This window comes from Phoenix dactylifera, chromosome 14 (assembly GCF_009389715.1).
Source record: "Phoenix dactylifera cultivar Barhee BC4 chromosome 14, palm_55x_up_171113_PBpolish2nd_filt_p, whole genome shotgun sequence".
Classification (NCBI taxonomy): Eukaryota; Viridiplantae; Streptophyta; class Magnoliopsida; order Arecales; family Arecaceae; genus Phoenix; species Phoenix dactylifera.
In genome coordinates, this window is record NC_052405.1 from 12,767,157 (window position 1) to 12,784,641 (window position 17,485).

General features: G+C 37.4%; 1 protein-coding gene across 2 annotated transcripts; it reads right to left on the minus strand.

The window, feature by feature from the left end:
- Window positions 1-45: 45 nt before the first annotated feature.
- Window positions 46-16,934, minus strand: LOC103719874 (probable aspartyl aminopeptidase). 2 transcript variants are annotated; one of them, XM_039133754.1, is made up of 12 exons: window positions 16,904-16,922; window positions 16,691-16,824; window positions 16,440-16,575; window positions 15,872-15,950; window positions 15,334-15,536; window positions 14,860-14,929; window positions 8,033-8,128; window positions 7,717-7,872; window positions 3,408-3,584; window positions 2,487-2,594; window positions 2,199-2,339; window positions 46-504 (listed from the first exon to the last, which is right to left on the minus strand). In XM_039133754.1, the coding sequence occupies exons 2-12, from the start codon at window positions 16,764-16,766 to the stop codon at window positions 283-285; spliced, it is 1,464 nt and encodes a 487-aa protein (XP_038989682.1). In that variant the 5' UTR covers window positions 16,767-16,824; window positions 16,904-16,922; the 3' UTR covers window positions 46-282. The 2 variants fall into 2 exon arrangements, with proteins under 2 accessions (XP_038989682.1, XP_038989683.1); XM_039133755.1 differs by having other exon boundaries at window positions 2,487-2,561; window positions 16,691-16,934.
- Window positions 16,935-17,485: the final 551 nt, after the last annotated feature.

The following is a 17,485-nucleotide window of genomic DNA, read 5'->3' on the forward strand; positions in this document are numbered from 1 at the left end:
TACCTCCTTCAAACAATCAAACTTTTTTGGTGCAACTTGAGTTTGCAAGCGAAAACTTTATGCCGGAAGAATTTCATCCCAAGCAATACATATTCAGGTAACTGTGGAGAAGCGGTCTAGCAGTAACAGGTGCATAACCAAATTAAAGAAGCCGATATGGAGATTTCTATTCAATCCAGTGAGATAATGGCAATCATGCCTTAAATATTACAAGAGTTCAGTCCTTTCAAAGCAAAACTATATCTTGTAAACATCTGCAGCACCCTGGAAGGTCACGAGGTATTAGATGTCCATTGTTATTTTTGCATCCAGCTGGGTGAATTCATCAAAATATGCCTTGAAATGTTCAAAGGAATGTTTGGCATCATCAACGGCACACATTTCCCTTATGCTGTGCATTGATAATTGTGGGGCACCAACATCAACTGTTCGGATTCCAACACCACTTGCAAGTATGGGACCAATGGTTGAACCACAGGGCATGTCATTACGTACCACAAAATCCTGCAAGATTAAACAATACATGTTCAAAGAAAGGGAAAAACTAATCTACTGGCATTACAAGGCCAAGTATAACAGGCAAATTGATTCGAAGTGTAAAACATTGTTTATGTCATGGCAAATAGCCTTCCTCAAAAAGCCAGCAGATGAGTGCATGATAATGCAAGTGATTTACTCAGTCTGCAAGCTAAGGTATGGAAATCCAAATTCGATAATTCAGGAAAAAAGAATATGAGTTCGAATTGGAATCCCTACACTTTGAAAGCAGGCATGAGGCAACGCTCTGTTTGAGGTGGATATGCAGCCTGAACATTGTGTCTAAAAGCTGTTCTTGAGTTTTAGTAGAATTATCTTCTTGCTTATGTTAGTAGAACTATCCTATTATTGCTAAGCTCATTCACATCACATTGTCCAAGCATACAGTGTCGCATGGCACAAGGCCGCAGCAAAAAGAGGACTCCAATTAAACATGAGGAGCAATAAATGTACCAACTTTTTTCATCATTTTTCAATCAGTCTTTCACATATATATGGATAGAATTCACCGAGAATCTGATGAATGGAATGTTGATGTGCTGCTGACACTAAAACAGAAATACCAAAAGATAGCAAGAAAGGTGATATTGCTGTATGGATCAGAATACTAGGCAATATACCTGACTTGTCTAACAAATGGAAACCGATGTCAACCAAGACCATGAAGAGAAGGGCATATAAGTTTATGAATAGCAGAACAGTTTAAATCAATGAAAAAGAATCAGAAGCCATAATGTCATGTTAGACAAAATCATGTGAGGCTGAATAAGTTCTCAGCTTTGTGTGGAAGGTTTAGAAGTATAGTTACAGCCTTGGAAGTTCGATATTCTGGAAAATTTGGCTAGCTTTAAAGATCTGAAATCTGAGAGGAAAATATGCTGAGAACCCCCAAAAGTTTGAAAAGAGGGTGAAAAAAAAAGGTCGTAGTACCCGTGCATATCGTCCCATATGGGCAAACTATACCGTATCGGTATCAAACCGATACTTTGTATGGGGGGCGCACCAATTATCTGTAAACTGAATCTATTCCCTTACCGGGCATACCAATACAAACATTAAATCAGTATAAATTTAGTATCGAAATTTCAAACCTCGAAGGTGAGCATATCTAATAATCTCTAATAACTGATTTTCCAGAGTAATGCCATTGTTTGTTCCTAGCTAAGGCACATGCATAAGCAGTTGAAATTTTATTTTAATGTAAAACCCACCATAAAGATTACAGAAAAATTGTGAGATTTATCTCCCCCCCCCCCCCCTCCTTCCCAACCCACCCCAACCAAAATAGTAAGGATGGTGCTTTAAAGGAAGACAAATACCGTTTCACAGCGTGCTTATCACTGCCAGCTAATAGATAGAGAGGCTAAGGATATTAGGAAAAACAATGAAGAGGCACACATTCGTGGACTCCATGTGTCAAGTGAGCCAGACGAATTTGCATTTGGTTTTAGTTGAAGAAAAAAAAATTAATGAGCATAATTTGATATTATATCTATATCTTTAGCACCATCTCAATCCAATTTAATAAGTCAAGATGAAGTTACTATCTACTATATAGATACTATCCGATGCATCAGAAATCAAGAACATATGATACTCCATTTTGTCAAAGATATTCCATGATGTTTAACACATTAACCTGAGTTTGAGAGTGAACTGACCTGAATAGGTATGTTATGCCTTTCTGCAATCTCCCGAAATATAAACGAACTGATGGCATTTGTGGCATAACGCTGATTGGCATTATGCTTAATAACAAGACCACCATGCAATTTAGGTTGGTGGTTTTCCTCGTGTTTGTCCTAAGAAACCAAGCAAACAAAATAATAGAGGGGGAAACGATGTCTTGTTCTCATGCAGAACAATAAAGCATGCCCTAGGCTTGTCTGGAAGCCATTGAAACTGGAAAACAGTAAACAGCATGAAAGAACTCAAGATTTTGAACATACCATATAGTTAGGGTGTAAGGCATGAGCCATGTCTGCCGATACAAGGAAACTCCTCTGAATTGCCTTCTCAAGCAACTGAAAAGTAGTTGGACCAGTTTTAGCAGCTGTCTGATAAACTCAAGACAAAAATGTTAAGATGACATCCATGCAAACAAAAAGCAAGAACTTAGATGTCTGTACACACACATATATGCACAAGTTGGGCCAGGTATCTTGTTTGATCTCTGATGGTTGAAGATGTGCATCTAGATAGGTACCTATGTAAATTCATAGATAGCTGACAGCAATTTATTGACAAATGTCCCAATGCTTTACAAGGGAACAACCTTGTAAGCACCTCCTGATGATGCACATTGCCAGCCAGGAAAACTACTCCACAACCAAATATCTAATGAGGAGAGTTCAGTACAACTTTCAACAATTGATCAAATATAAATTTTGTTTTACAGTCAGAGAATTATTAATGTCTCTAAGACATTTGAATTTTATCTAGAAGTAGTTTGGATAATGTAGATGTCATATGGTGTAGGTGATCAAGTTAGACATCCCATAAATGACGTTTGACTGTAGGCTAATTAAGTTGATTATGTTCTATGAACTCCAAAGCCTTTGACCACATGATGCATACACACAGAAACACACTAGTAAACAAACAGCCAAGCACCCATGCATGCACGTGCAGCAATTATTAAGCATCATATTCTTTCAAATATGCATAAGTTGACAAATACCTAAGGCACAGCTATACAACTCAAAAGTCAGGTTCCTCCCGTTTCCATCAGAGTGGAAATGTGAGGCCAACAATGCAACAAAAACAAATAATACAAACAGTGACAATACATATAGTAATAAAGAGCTCATGGAAACAATCTGTTTGCACTGAAATGATCAAATGTAAAGAGACATGCAAATAAATACTACCTTGGACTCTGAAGAGTCAAAGGACTTTGTTATTCTTGACAGAGCATCCAACATGGCAGGAGAACCAGCTCCTTGAGCTGAGTTAGATCCAACCTCCTCATGATCAAACAATGCCACCATCCTCACACCAGATTCATCATCGAGAGAACTTTCTGCAGATGTTGATTCTATTAATGCCTGAAATTCAGATAGAGAATTAGAATTTTAATTGATCATTAAGTAATATATCTGAAAATTAAAATATAATATAAATATGAAAAAAAAGTAAAGAAAGCCAAAATGCAGAGCAAACGACAACGATCATATTATTTGTAACATATACAACATAAGCTATCCCATTCTTGCCCATGCTTAACTAAGTAATTTATTAACCTATTGTTGGATCAAATATAAAATTATTCTATTCCAAATCTAGTAAACAAAGAAAATTCCATAACAAAATCCAAAACTCCTTAGAGTTAATGAACCAAAAGATTCTTCAATCACACCGAACACTTGATTTTGTCAAGATCTCTTAAGGGTAAAACAAACTCATGCGTGGCTAATGTAGCCAATGATCAATTTTTCCCAATTAAAGCTTTAAATGCTTTTTACTATACAAGAGATATGTATTGAGTACTTCAGGCCAAGCCAAATGGCACACTGAATTCATACCAAGGTCCCAGACAGAAAGAAAGAAAGAAAGAATGGGGAGGAAAAGAAAAGAAAATCCTTTATGCCATTTGATGGTAAGGTACATCACAAACTATAAAAAACAAGATGGTTTTATCTAGGAAGCATATCATGTTAAGTAGCAAAATTTAAAATTTAGAAATGTTCTTCATCCAACTACATTTGCCATTTCACTTTGCTGCTCCCTAGTGCACATCTCAGTTTGTCAAATATCATGAACTCTCAAATATGTACGTGCAAGCAAGCATCCACTACATACTTCAGGCAGCCAATTAAAAGTTATGAGCACCAGACAGCAGAATATAACATGGAGAATAATCAATAGGTGAGATGCATTAATTGGCTGGTGGAATGTTTGTGCGGGCATGCGTTTGTGTTTGTGAGACAGAGAGAGAGAGATGTGGAGGGGGGAGTTAGATGGAGACTTCTAAAATTTTGACAAATAACCACTCCCTTCCACAATTAGTTAAAGATCAGACTCAAAATTAGTCTAATTTGTCAAACGAAATATGTGGGCACATATACCCTATTCAGAGAGCTGCTTCTACTTTTTAACAGATCAATCATAACCTTATAAGATGTCAAGCTGTCACCAGTGCTGTTTGATCCCTATGAGTCATCTGCTTGTCACAATAACATCAGCAAGCCCCTGCAGTGTATTTAACTCTTAATTTACACAATTTTTTTACTAAGCTCTCTATTCATAGGAAATTTCAATTAAGATCAAACAGAACTATTGTTTCAGGCTCCTGTTTTAGAGAATAAAAGTTAATGAGAAATTATTATTGAGGGTTTTGCATTATCACTTGGTCATCAATCTTATAATAACATCTGTTTGAAGTAATTTTCTGACCATTTCCAACAGATTTATTACCATTATCCTATATAGAGTTAATTGAAGTTCCTAATTCCACTAACCAGCATAATATTTTTTGCCCCTAACATACACCAGGTGGTCAGTCCTATTAAGGCTATTTGTTATATTACAAGTGTTTGGACGCAAAGAAATGTAGTAGAAAGAAAACCCACTTCCAACTCAACATTTATAGGAAAATGTGCATTTCTATTGAAGTTTATCCAATTTCGAGAAATTGAAATCTCATTAAAAAAACTAGGAGAATATGGTAATTGGTAAATGTGTTAGAAACGTATACAAGCTGAAGAATTAATAAAAACACAAGTTTCTAGGACTTAACATATATTATACATTCTTGCATATACTAAGATGATTCAATTTAAGGCATTATAGAAGGCTTGATTGACGAATATGGAAGAAGATTACAGATAGTTTTAGGGGCCAAAAAAAAAAGATAAACATTAAAAGCTCCATCACAATCAAGGTTTGCCACATCAATCCATACCATCGTATACTAACCCATACTATCCTATACTGACTATATCGTACCATGCTGGTAAGGTACTGATACCATATCGAGGTTTAGTTTAGTACATGAGCTAAACCTATACATACTAACTGAACAAGCAACCCGTCAGGTACCACCTTGTACTGTTAGATTTTGGGCAGTAGCATGGCTGGGAATGAGAAAAAGTGTTGGAAGCTATCTCAAAATGGTGCATGTACCATATCGTACCGAATGGATAACATACCACTATGGTTCTTGGTACCAATTCTACGGACCTTGGTCACAATATTTTGCATCAGTGCATTAAGTATTCTTCCTCAGTAGAGCGTAAAGGCGTAGAGGTGCACAGCAAAGTATTACTCTCGATAAGACAATGTTTAAGCCTCAAGGCATAGGGCATAAGCCAAAGAGTTTTCTTTAAGACTGGAAAATCAAATAAAAACTGAGGAAAAAGATAATGAATGCAAACATTGTTCTTGGTCTTGATTAAGAAATGTAGCATCACAAATTTCATACTCCAAATACACATATCTTAATTGCCACTTTATAACAACCAAGGTTTGTCGGACTGGTACTAGAGGTTGTACCAGCCGGTGACCAGTTTGATACGGTATGGTAAATCGTATTGATCCCATGTATACTGAACCAAGGAGAGGAAGATGGGAAGGGGGAGAGAGGGGCCCACAAAGAGGGGGAGAGGGAGGAAGAGAGAGAGAGGGAGGAGGAGAGAGAGAACGGGCTTGCACATAGGGGAGAGAGAGGAGAGGGAAGAAGAGAGAGGGAGGGAGGGCGAGGGAGAGCTTATGGAGAGAAGGAGAGGGAGAAAAGGGGGCCTTACCTCAACGGCAGCAACTAGACCCTTGAATAGTGTCGGTCGACATCAAAAAGGGGAGAGAGAGCGCCAGCTAGGGCAGAGAGCAAGGGAAAGAACCAATCTAAGACAAGGATGGGGAGGGGGGAGTTCTATAACCTGAATCAACCCGCATTGCCGAACCATCCCAATATTGTGTCGATTCGATTCAGGTTGAACTATTTGGTTCGGGTCGATACGACGATCGACATATCGTAGTATATCGGCTTAGGAAAACTGAGTCTACAAGCAACAATAACATGCAAATTTTCTAAGAAAATTCATCCTTTCCCATTCATTGGTTTTGGTTTGATCAAATCCAAATTTAATTTTCACCCACATGTTGTGCTCTTCACATGATCCTTAAGTTTTTTTCTTTTTAATTTTCTGTGCGACTATATACACTCCAAAATCCTAGCAGTATACATTTTATAAATGAATGATTCACACTTCCATTCTAAGAAACGGATGAAAAAGCAAATGCCAATGCAGTCACACATTAACTAGAATCTCTACAGCTATCTACAAAAAGTTGTCCTGTTTGTAGTTGATTGACATGCGAGTCTATCAACAATTGATGGATATACCCACTTAAAATACGTTTCTTTCTTTGCACATTCTTAATTATCTAAATTATCACCTTATAAACAATTTATTTACACATGTTACTATAGGTGTTATATCTTCCCTTTCTTTTGACAAACATATTTCAGAATGTTAGTATAATCTTTACACAGCTGCTTACTTCAATAAATAGGCACTAAGCAATTAAGCCTACTTATTATTTTTATTCCTGCATAGAAAATTTACACAACATGAGCATTTAGGACGGATTAAAACTCAGATTAGCTCCCTCAGCACAATCTGTTCTCAAATAACAAGACATATCACACTTTATAGTACCTATCCAAGCATCAAAAAGTGTTAACATTTTAGGATTATTATAATATGAGAGTATCTAGCCAACAAGGTGGTAAACAACTAGGCCATTTTTTGGAAGAAAACATTAAAGGAGAAAAAATGTGAGTGCTATCAATTTCTTTATGGACATTCTATGGAGAGAATGAGTTCTTTGGAACTAGAAAATCTGTTTGCATATTCTAATCATGTCATGAAATTTTGTGAGATGCAACTTTTAATTTAACCTAATTGAAAGCAAATGATTTATCAGACACTCAAAGGTACAAGAATCCTTCTCTACAAGATACACCGTCTCGGTACCAGGCCTCATACCAGTGCCATGCTATCTCTGTGTTGGTACGGTACAATATGAGGCTGGTTCAGCGTACCAATTGTCGGTATGCCGCTCGTACCATGTACTGGAACCAAACTGGTAAATGAGGTACGCATCATACCACCTAGTTCAATATGGTACGGCATACCATGCTTCTCTATTATACAAGAATACCAAAAGAACACATACCTTTAATGAGCAAAATGACATGCAAAGGTTGTCAAGCCTTCCCGAAAATATGAACTCTTTCATTGCACCACCTACAAGACTCGATTGAGTATCACAAACTTGCAGCTCAAAGTCACATATTCCATCTGGTTCACAGCAAGCCTGATTAGCGATCAGCTGCAACGAATTGAAATGCACATGTTAAGCAACAAGGTGATCCAAAAAAAAAAAGATATTACATTCTGGTCAGGTAAATCACAAGTGACCTAAAAGACCTACACAAACTGACAAGCAGACCCCATAAATAGAAGATAACACAACTTTAAAATCTTTATACCTGAAGTAATACTGGGTGATGTTTTTTGTTATCAATATTCCTTTTCTCATTGGATTCAGCAGGACCATTTTCTCCTGCCATTTTCTGAATTTCACCCTACAGGCAAGGTCAATAAAGATAATTGTTAGCTGCTCTGTATATGAAAAATAAAATAAATTGTCCCCCAATCTCTGGCACATGTATATTTTCCTTTTCTAGCTATGTACATTTTCCAAACGATTATTAACTAAAGCTACAATATTGCAAATGATTATCAACTAAGGCTACAAAATTGCCACTTTGCCAGGAATACTTAGAGATGCATTTCAAAAACAACTATCAAAGTACAAACTATTAACCTGGTACTGGATTTGATATGCATTACAATGGAAAAATACAGAGGGGCAGAATAGTTTATTGTACTTTCCTAAATTCTAGTTTTCTCAGAATATCAAATACCTGCATTGCCTCATGCCACAAGTTTGGAAAACTAGGCAAGTTAATTCTTCAAATAAAGGATCATTACCAAAGTTAGCCATAGCAAAGAAAAGGTATTGAGTATTAAAAGGCTCAGCATGCAGCACAATAACACGGTGTTATACTTCTCATAGTGTATGAAAGTTTCTGTAAAAGGTTAAATGTGCACTTGTTCATGTTCTATGAATCCACGAACTTGCAAGTTTCTATATAGTACAAGTTACTTTCATGATGCATCCTGACTGGATTGTACTAAGAATCGGAGTGATGTAGCAAGGCTTATGATAAAATAAGGTGATATACATAAATGATAGCAAGTCCAATAAATGAAAGTTTAGTCATAGGCTCATAGCACTAGGGGCACGTGTAGTAAACCAGAAATGTGGACCACTGGAAAAGCAGGAGACTACAACAATGACTAAGTAGAGAATTAAGATAATGACGTGACGGTAAGAATAAAGACAAAAAGGATTCATGAAAACAAAAAATAAGAATCTGCACCAAGGTCCACAATCTCAATATTGGATACCGTACCAATATATTACCAGTCCGGCATGGTACTGATCGGTACGATAAGGTACAAATTTTCTCAAATCATTTTTCTCACTTTTTATCTTAGTATGCCTCAGTACGAGTTGGTACACACCTCGATACGCCTCGGTATAGGGCAGTACAATCCAAATATGAGTGTCACATCGGTTCCAACCCAGTAAGGTATCATACATCCCGCACCGGGTGGTTTGGGGCAATATGTAGTCCACAATTTGCAAAATATAAGCTCGAAGCCTAGAATTGCCTAATTGAAGAAAACGCATTGGACCACCTTTGTTGAACTATTCCATCGTTAAGTATTGAAACAAACACAAAACATGTATACTAACAAACACTAAACTAAAAGGCACCACCATCATGACAGACATCATTCAACATATTTCATAATTCATGAATTTGGTTACAGAGGGTATAAAATGTCAACAAGAATAACATCAAAACAAACTTCATAAAGATCTTTCCTTGGTTGTACACTACTTCACTATTCACCTTAGATCTCAAAACATTGTTAGTTTACATAGATTAAAAAGGAAAGATGGTTAGTTTCACTTTAATAGTGAAACTAATACATGTGCACTCTTGCATCACAAATGCATGCATGCTTGCAACCACACAATTAAACAACGTAATCAAGGACATGTTGTATTAAGCGCACTTATTTTTTCCTTGGATGATATGCTTATGGTGCTGCTTAGGCCCTTAGACTCTTGGAACTACAAAAATAGGAACTATGGATCTAAACATGTTTGAAAGCATGTAGAACCATAAGCTTTATATTATTGCACAGAAAACAAAATGCCCTTGCCCTTCTAATATAAGCACTATATCAAAGAACAAAAAAAAAAAGTTTTACACACGTCACGAGAAACATTAACACAAACTATGCCGATGCAATTATACAATTGAACCACAAAAGGAACATGACTCATAAATTATCATTACAGATTGCATGGACCCTATGCAAGGATATCTATGCCTATGTTTGGAATGTTTCTCAAGTACATTAACATTTATTAAATATAACGTGGTGCCTCGATGATGAGAGGTAGAAAAGCATGTCTCATAGATGCTATTGGTTCATTACAGATCATATGGACCCTTAGCAACAATTTCTTGTCTCATGATAATGTTCCAAGTATTCCTTGAGCATGTCAGCTTTTCTTAAATATGTTTTAGTATCTAGTGATGAGAGGCAGTAAAAGAATAAGAGAAAGCATCAGATTTTTGAGATCTAGTTCGTACTATTCTTGTTTTCTTTCGATAACTAGGATTTTTTGTTTAGCTGAATCAATAAGAATCCTACAAGTTATGGAGAATATAAGTGTTGAAACATGTATGACATCCATAAGTCAAGAAGGTAGAAGAAGATAAAAAAACCAGAGGATTAGGGAAACAAAGGTTGAAATAACTATTCACAACCGAATCCCTTTTTTGGGAAATCCTAGATGCATTTATTCGCAATTTTGTATGATTAGATCTAATGAATGCTAAACCATCCCGAACAGCCCAATTCGAAACGTACTGACCAATATCGGTCGATTACCGGTTGTTTCGAGTGGTCAGCTCAATACAGGCTTCCAACCAGCCTAACTGATGTAGAGAAAGCCTTCCGTGCCTTCTCTGCCTTGTTCTTTTCCTTCTTTTTTTTAATTAATTTTCAGGGAGAAGCAGGTTCCCAGAGCTTCATGAGAGGGTAGCTATAGTAAGCAAAAATAACATGAATCCAAGTATTTTTGGACATTGACTACAATTGATCTAATCAAGGAATGCCGTACCGGTCCGTACCGGCCGGTACGGGCCGGTACGTACCGGTCCGGTCCCTGACCGGTACCGGACACAGATGAAAACCGGTATTTCCGGTTTTCTTCTGTGAACCGGCCGGTACGGAGACCGTACCGGCCGGTACCGCTTGGTACCGGCCTCGTACCGGTGCGAACCGGTGTTTTTTTTGGGGGGGGGGAACCACAGCGCCTCGCTGTGGTTTTTTTTTTTTTTTTTTTGATGGGAAAGAAAGTGGTCCGGACCGGTACGGTACCGGTCCGGACCGGTACCGTACCGGTCCGGACCGGTACCGTACCGGTCCGGCCGGCCACCGGTACGCCGATCCGGACCGGTACGGCGGACCTTGGATCTAATTATGATAAATAGTGCCTGATGTGCAATTTACATGATTGCATTTGTAGTTGAACGGTAATTCTACTTCGAAAAACCTAAGGAGGTTAGTGATATGGATTCTCTTGTAGACGGTCTCCTCTAGTGGTTGTGAGCACAACTGGTCAACCTTTGGCCTAATTTACCGCAGAGCAACCTGTTGACATAGAAGCGATTGAACAACTTGATATATATCGACTATAATCTAAGGCTCAGATTGAAGTACATCCAAGAGGAGGTAGAGCTAAAGTACGACAATCCACCACAATATTTTGGCATATAATGAGGAAGATCTGATGATTGGTTGGCTCGAGGACCACAACAACAACCAAATCTTAATGAGTCAAGATCGCCTCAATAGTTTTATAACAAGAGAGGCTAGGGTGGATGCAAACTATGGGCATGAGACACATACCATGCTCACAATCAGCCGAGTAACTAAGAGGTCAAGAGGAGCCGATCATCATCACAAGGATCTATGTTCGAGATATCCTTTTAGAGATTTAACAGCAAGATGCCAAGAGGTCACCAATGATACCCAATCTTATCACGGAGTTAGGGCCAGTTAGGGTGGTGGGCCTAATCGAGCCATCCAGCAGAGCTACGCAAGTAGGGGCATCCAAGAAAAGAAAACAGTTTCTTAGAGTAGCAAGAAAGAGAAAGAAAAGAGAATTGTTGATCCGTGGGAGAGAGTGGATGAAGAGCCTATTCATTCAAATTTTGAGACCAATGAGCCCTCAGATGATCGGTTGTCTAGCTCATCTCGTGATACGAGCAATGATGATAATAGTAGTTTGAGCAATGATACATCTGGTGGCTAGAAAGGTAGCAGTGGATATGGCGCAGGTGCGTACAACTCAACTCTATAATTTTGGTCATTGTTGAGTCGCAGTTCACTAATGCAATATAGCATACGGACCAAGGTGCACGATCTAGAACTCGAGAAGATATGATTGTATATAAAACACAGGCCCCTTAAGGTGGTTCCATACATGGTACTACTGTTTCGGATGATGCAGCACATAGAGTATGATCCTTGAATCATATACCGAATCGGAATCATATACCGAATCCTATGCCATACATTCGCAATATAACCCCTATGGATATCCCATATTTGAGATATCGTATTCGAACGGCTACTATCCTACACAATCTCGACCATATTACAAATTAAATTTCACTATCTAAATCTTCCTTCAAATGGGATGGCCAGACCAGTATCAAATATCGGATCAATATTAGGGTGGCTATTTAAGAGGATCAAATTACGGAGCTGGTTAGATGAAGTGGAGAGGTGCCTCTAGAGTTACTTAATTGATGCATATCTTGGAGACTTAAGAATAAATATTATATAAGGCATGCAATGTTGTATGACCTGAAATGTTGGGATAAAGTGATAGAAAATCTATGGAAATAGCATGAGCATGCACAACAAAGATTTGAGGGAGATTCAATGAGGATAGGTACTTTAATTTGTGTTGAAGCCTTGAGGGACCCAAGAAATGAAGGAGAAAACACAAGGTAACATGCATGGAAGTTGTGAGTAACGATATGGAAAAGTTTGAAGAAAAAAAACATAAAGATGGCCCTAGATAGGAAACCTTAGTAAATGAGGATCCATAAAGCAAACCCCAAATAGTTGGGATAAGACTGTGTAGCATGGTTATGGCATATATACAACACATATATGACTTAAACAATACAGTAAGCTTTCAATCTTTGATAACATTTGCAAAACTATGATGAACCATACAAATTATAGTTTTACATTGTTAGTCATCATCTACAGTAAAAATAGTAAATGACAAGAAGCAAAACATTTAATGATTCAGAATCAATTATTAACCATGCAAATTACAGTTCTATTCCATGATCTACACCACTAAAAATGTCTAGAAACTAAAAAATATATATACCTTTTGGTGATCACCTGCCTATACATCAAGGAGGGCAAATTAAGATGGCACCAATTAAAGTTGCACACTACAGTATATTACAGAGCAAATAAATTGAAAAATCACACAATTGATCATGACCTACACATCAAAAGAACATATCTACTAGGAATCAAAAGGTTTTGATGTTCGAATCATGTCAAATATCAAGTCATGCTATTATAGCCAACTATTTTTGTATACTTTTGCATAGGTTAGAAAGCTCCAACACATAGAATTGGTTTCTACACATTTTTTAGTGGTGCAACATGATCAACTATATGAGATCTAAAATTTAATGGCTCCTTATTGATTTTTAAATCATTAAAATTTTTCCTAGATATTTAATGTGTAGTATGCAATCCAACTCTATATGTGTGCATGTCTCACTATCCATATGTAATTTTTTAGGTCATACTATCACTGAGAGATGTCCATATGATTAGTGGGAATACCACCAATTAGAATCATTTGGGTGAAACACATGGGAAACAACACTTGAAATCTCCAAACGTGAACCTCCTAACATATGAAGGTTGCACTCACTAGGATATAGACCAGTTTGCAAAAAGGATGGATTGTATTTGATTAATACACATAATCATCAGAAAACCAAAATAAGATTAAAAAATTAGCCCAAAATAAAGAGGTTTTAGAGTCGCAATCAGTCCATTGAAATATAGATCCATATTAAGTCAAGGCTATCTATTTAAGCTATATCCAAAATGCTCATAAATTATTTTTTCTTTTTTTTCTTCTTAAAGATGTTTAACTAGAGGATGGGTCTAGGTGCAACGGAAAGGGTGCTCCATTGTGACCTAGTTGTTGCATGTTTAAAACATGAAAACAGCCTCTTGAGATGCAGGGGTAAGGCTACATGCATCTGATACTTCATGAGCCTTGCAGTGGTGGGAGCCTCATGCATTGGGATGCTCCTTAAAGATGTTTAACTATTTTTTTTAAGAAAAAATAAAAGAATAAAGGAAAACATTAGATTCTTCGAGTATAGTTTGTGCTTCTAAATATCTAGGATTCTCTTTCACAATGCATTATGTTTCACTCTTATTGGTGCTCATATGGGTGCCATAAAATGTGCAACGTGTAAAGCCTCTGCATTATAGAAGAACATGGATAGTATAGGGCAGACCACAAAAGCGAAACAATAATAGGTACACCATATAAGCAGAATAAGCATTCCTTTTTTGAGCAATATAGTGGTAATGCGACACCACCAGGGTGGGGGCTTGAACCTCAGACCTCCCCAACGGGGCAAGCCCATAGAAAAGGGCTACCAATCAGCTAAGCTAACAACTATTGGCAGAAAAATACAAAATTGTGTCATCAAAATATATGTGACTTCATATAGCTATTGAATAGCAAGGCAGCACCTTGGTTGCCAAAATTAGGAGTCGGTATGGCTGCAGGAGCGAGTATTGGTGCAGTTGCAAGGAAATGGACATTTAAAGACTCGTGAAGCAAGGAAGCACTTAGGAAGTGGGTATAGGTACAAGCTTCTGAGGAGTTTCCAAAGCAAGAACATTACCCTAGATAGAATTTTCCAGATACCAAGAGAAGCACCATATTAATGTTATCCAATAGAAAGCATAGTCTGTTGTCAACAAAATCAGAAACTTAGATGAAACATTGGAATTTTTACAGGCATGCTGATAGATATTCATGTATCCTATTCGAAAATAATCTGCATAAAATGATGAAGAAAATTAAAATCACCTTAATTGATGTTGCCAGCACAGGGACAAGATGACTATGTGTGTTAACTTTGAAGCCTTCTGAAACACCCCTGCAGCCAGGCATATAGAAAAACAACAGCTAAATCACTATCCTGAAGAAATGATAGGTTTAAACATTTTTTCCTCTCAAAATGCTTGTGTGAACTGTAGGGAAAAAGTCATTTCTAAAAGTTACATTGTACATTTCCTCGGCTTAAACAGTCACAAAAACATCATATGTGCAATGTTAGATCGCCAAAAAAAATTACACCCAAAAGTCCAAAACTGGCAGGTGTTTTGAACACATAGTAGAAAACTAGAAATGTTGATTCATAGACACCCATGTCATAGTTCAGAATACCCATGTAAAGCATTTAGTCACGTACACAAAGCAGAAGCTAATGCCCAAAATGAAAGTCATAAATGCCAAGATAACTGTTAAAATCCAGTACAAAATTCAAATAATAAGACCAACCTATCTAGATGGATAGCCAGGGTAGGAATACGCATGATGGGCTCCTCAATCCTGACAAGTTTATGCGAGTAGGAGACTGAACCATCCTTTACTTCCTTTATCATCACCCTCCCAGCCAGGGTTAAGTCACGATCAAACCAAGTGTGCCACAATCCACCTCCATATGTCTGGACACCAACCTCGAGGTACCCTCCTTTTGTTACCTGGAAAAAACATGAAAGTATACTTATTTAACAATTTAATTACATTTTTGTAGACATCCCCTTGTCCTTTTCTCCTTTATGTATGTAAAGCCATCCCTTTCCTGTCCTCTTTACTGTAGATATTGCTATTCAAGAGAAAAGATCAATTATTGGCTCAATATTTAGTTTAACATATTTCAACAATTAACGTTATCTGATTCAAATTAATGATTAACAGAAGAAAATTTTGACGTAAACGAAACACAGGCATCAAAAAATGTAAAATTTTATACAAAAATAAAATGAAATAATGAACAATAAAAAAAATTAGAAATATAAATCGCGGAATCAGATACCTTTGAGATAGGCTTGACTTTGAGGCAAGGGCTGTCAGTGTGGGCTCCTACGATGTGGAATCCATTCCCAGCAACATATCTGGAATTACAAAAAACTTCCTTTCTTACAATCCAAACAAATCATCATAAAATCGCAATCAAATCCTTTTCTGCGATTTAAATCCTCTAACAAGAGCTATAATTAATTAAAAAAAAACTTTTTTTCACATAATGCAAACAAAATCAACATAACTTCACCAAAAATCGCAATCAATTTTTTTCCGCCTTAAATCCTCCTCATAAAGAAATAACAAGAGCCAGAATTACAAAAAAAAAAAAAAAAAAAAACTTTCTTTCTTGTACTCCAAACAACATCATCATAACTTTACGAAACATCGCGATCGAAATCCTTTTTTGCGCTTTAAATCCTCCTCAGAGAAAAATAGCAATAGCTGGAAGTACAAAAACCTTCCTTTCTTATAATCCAAACAAAACCACGACAACTTTTAACAAAAATTGCGCTCAAAATCTTTTCTTGCTCTAAATCCTCCTCATAAAGAACATAACAAGAGCGATAGAGTGAACTCACTTCTTTCCAATAGCAAAGGCGATAATGGTGGAGTAGTTCCTCGTAAAGAAATACTTCTTCCCCGAGTCCAGCACCCAATCCTCCCTCTCTGATATCTGCTTGAATCCAGCTTGCTTCAGACGCCTTTTCGCCTCATCTACAAAGTTATTCACATCCAAAATAAACGCCCACATTATCAAACCTTCGCATACACCCTAAAGATCGAATTTTTGAGAACGCAGTTGGAAGTGGAGGGGATGAGAGATCAATACCGACGGCGTGGAAAGCAGTGGGCGAAGCATTGAGGAAGTCGACGAGGTCGGAGGCTACGGGATCCGCGGTCGCCATGCCTCAGCGATCGATGGTCAGCGATTTCTCTTTCGCTTGCTTGCTCCGGAATGAGATTCTACAAAGAGGAATCTTTGGAAAAGAACAAAAGAGGAGATTAAAAAAAAAAATCGGATGCTTCCAGTTTTCAATGTAACCTTATTTTATCAGGAAGTTTTTCTACGGAACTGAAGATGGAGAACGGACGGAAAAATGGGAAATAAGGGCTCGTTTGGTTCGCGGGAAGTATTTTTCCTCCTAGGAATATGATTCCTGGAAATCAGATTCCTAGGAAGAGAATACCTAGGAAAGTACTTTTGGCATGTTTGGTTAACCATGGGAAAATGACAAATTTCCAAAGTGCTTATGTTTGGTTGACCATCCACTTTCCTAGGAAAGTTATGTATAATTCCTATTATGCCCTTAATAAAAATTAGGTCTTTAATGCCTCTTTAATGCTTCTTTAATGCTGAAGGGTCTTTTTGGGAAAAAATAAAAAAGGAGTGATTCCCACCTCATGGGAAAGTAACTTTCCCATGTTTCTCATGGGAAAGACTTTCCCATGAAATGTGGGAATCATATTCCCATGGGAATACAACTTTCCCATCTCTCTCCTTTGAAAACTCCAACCAAACAAGAGGCATTTCATTACTTTCCCGTTGACCACACTTTCCCCCCTCCTTTTCCTGCGAACCAAACGAGCCCTAAAAGGGTACCATGTCTTGCGGCCCTTGCCATAG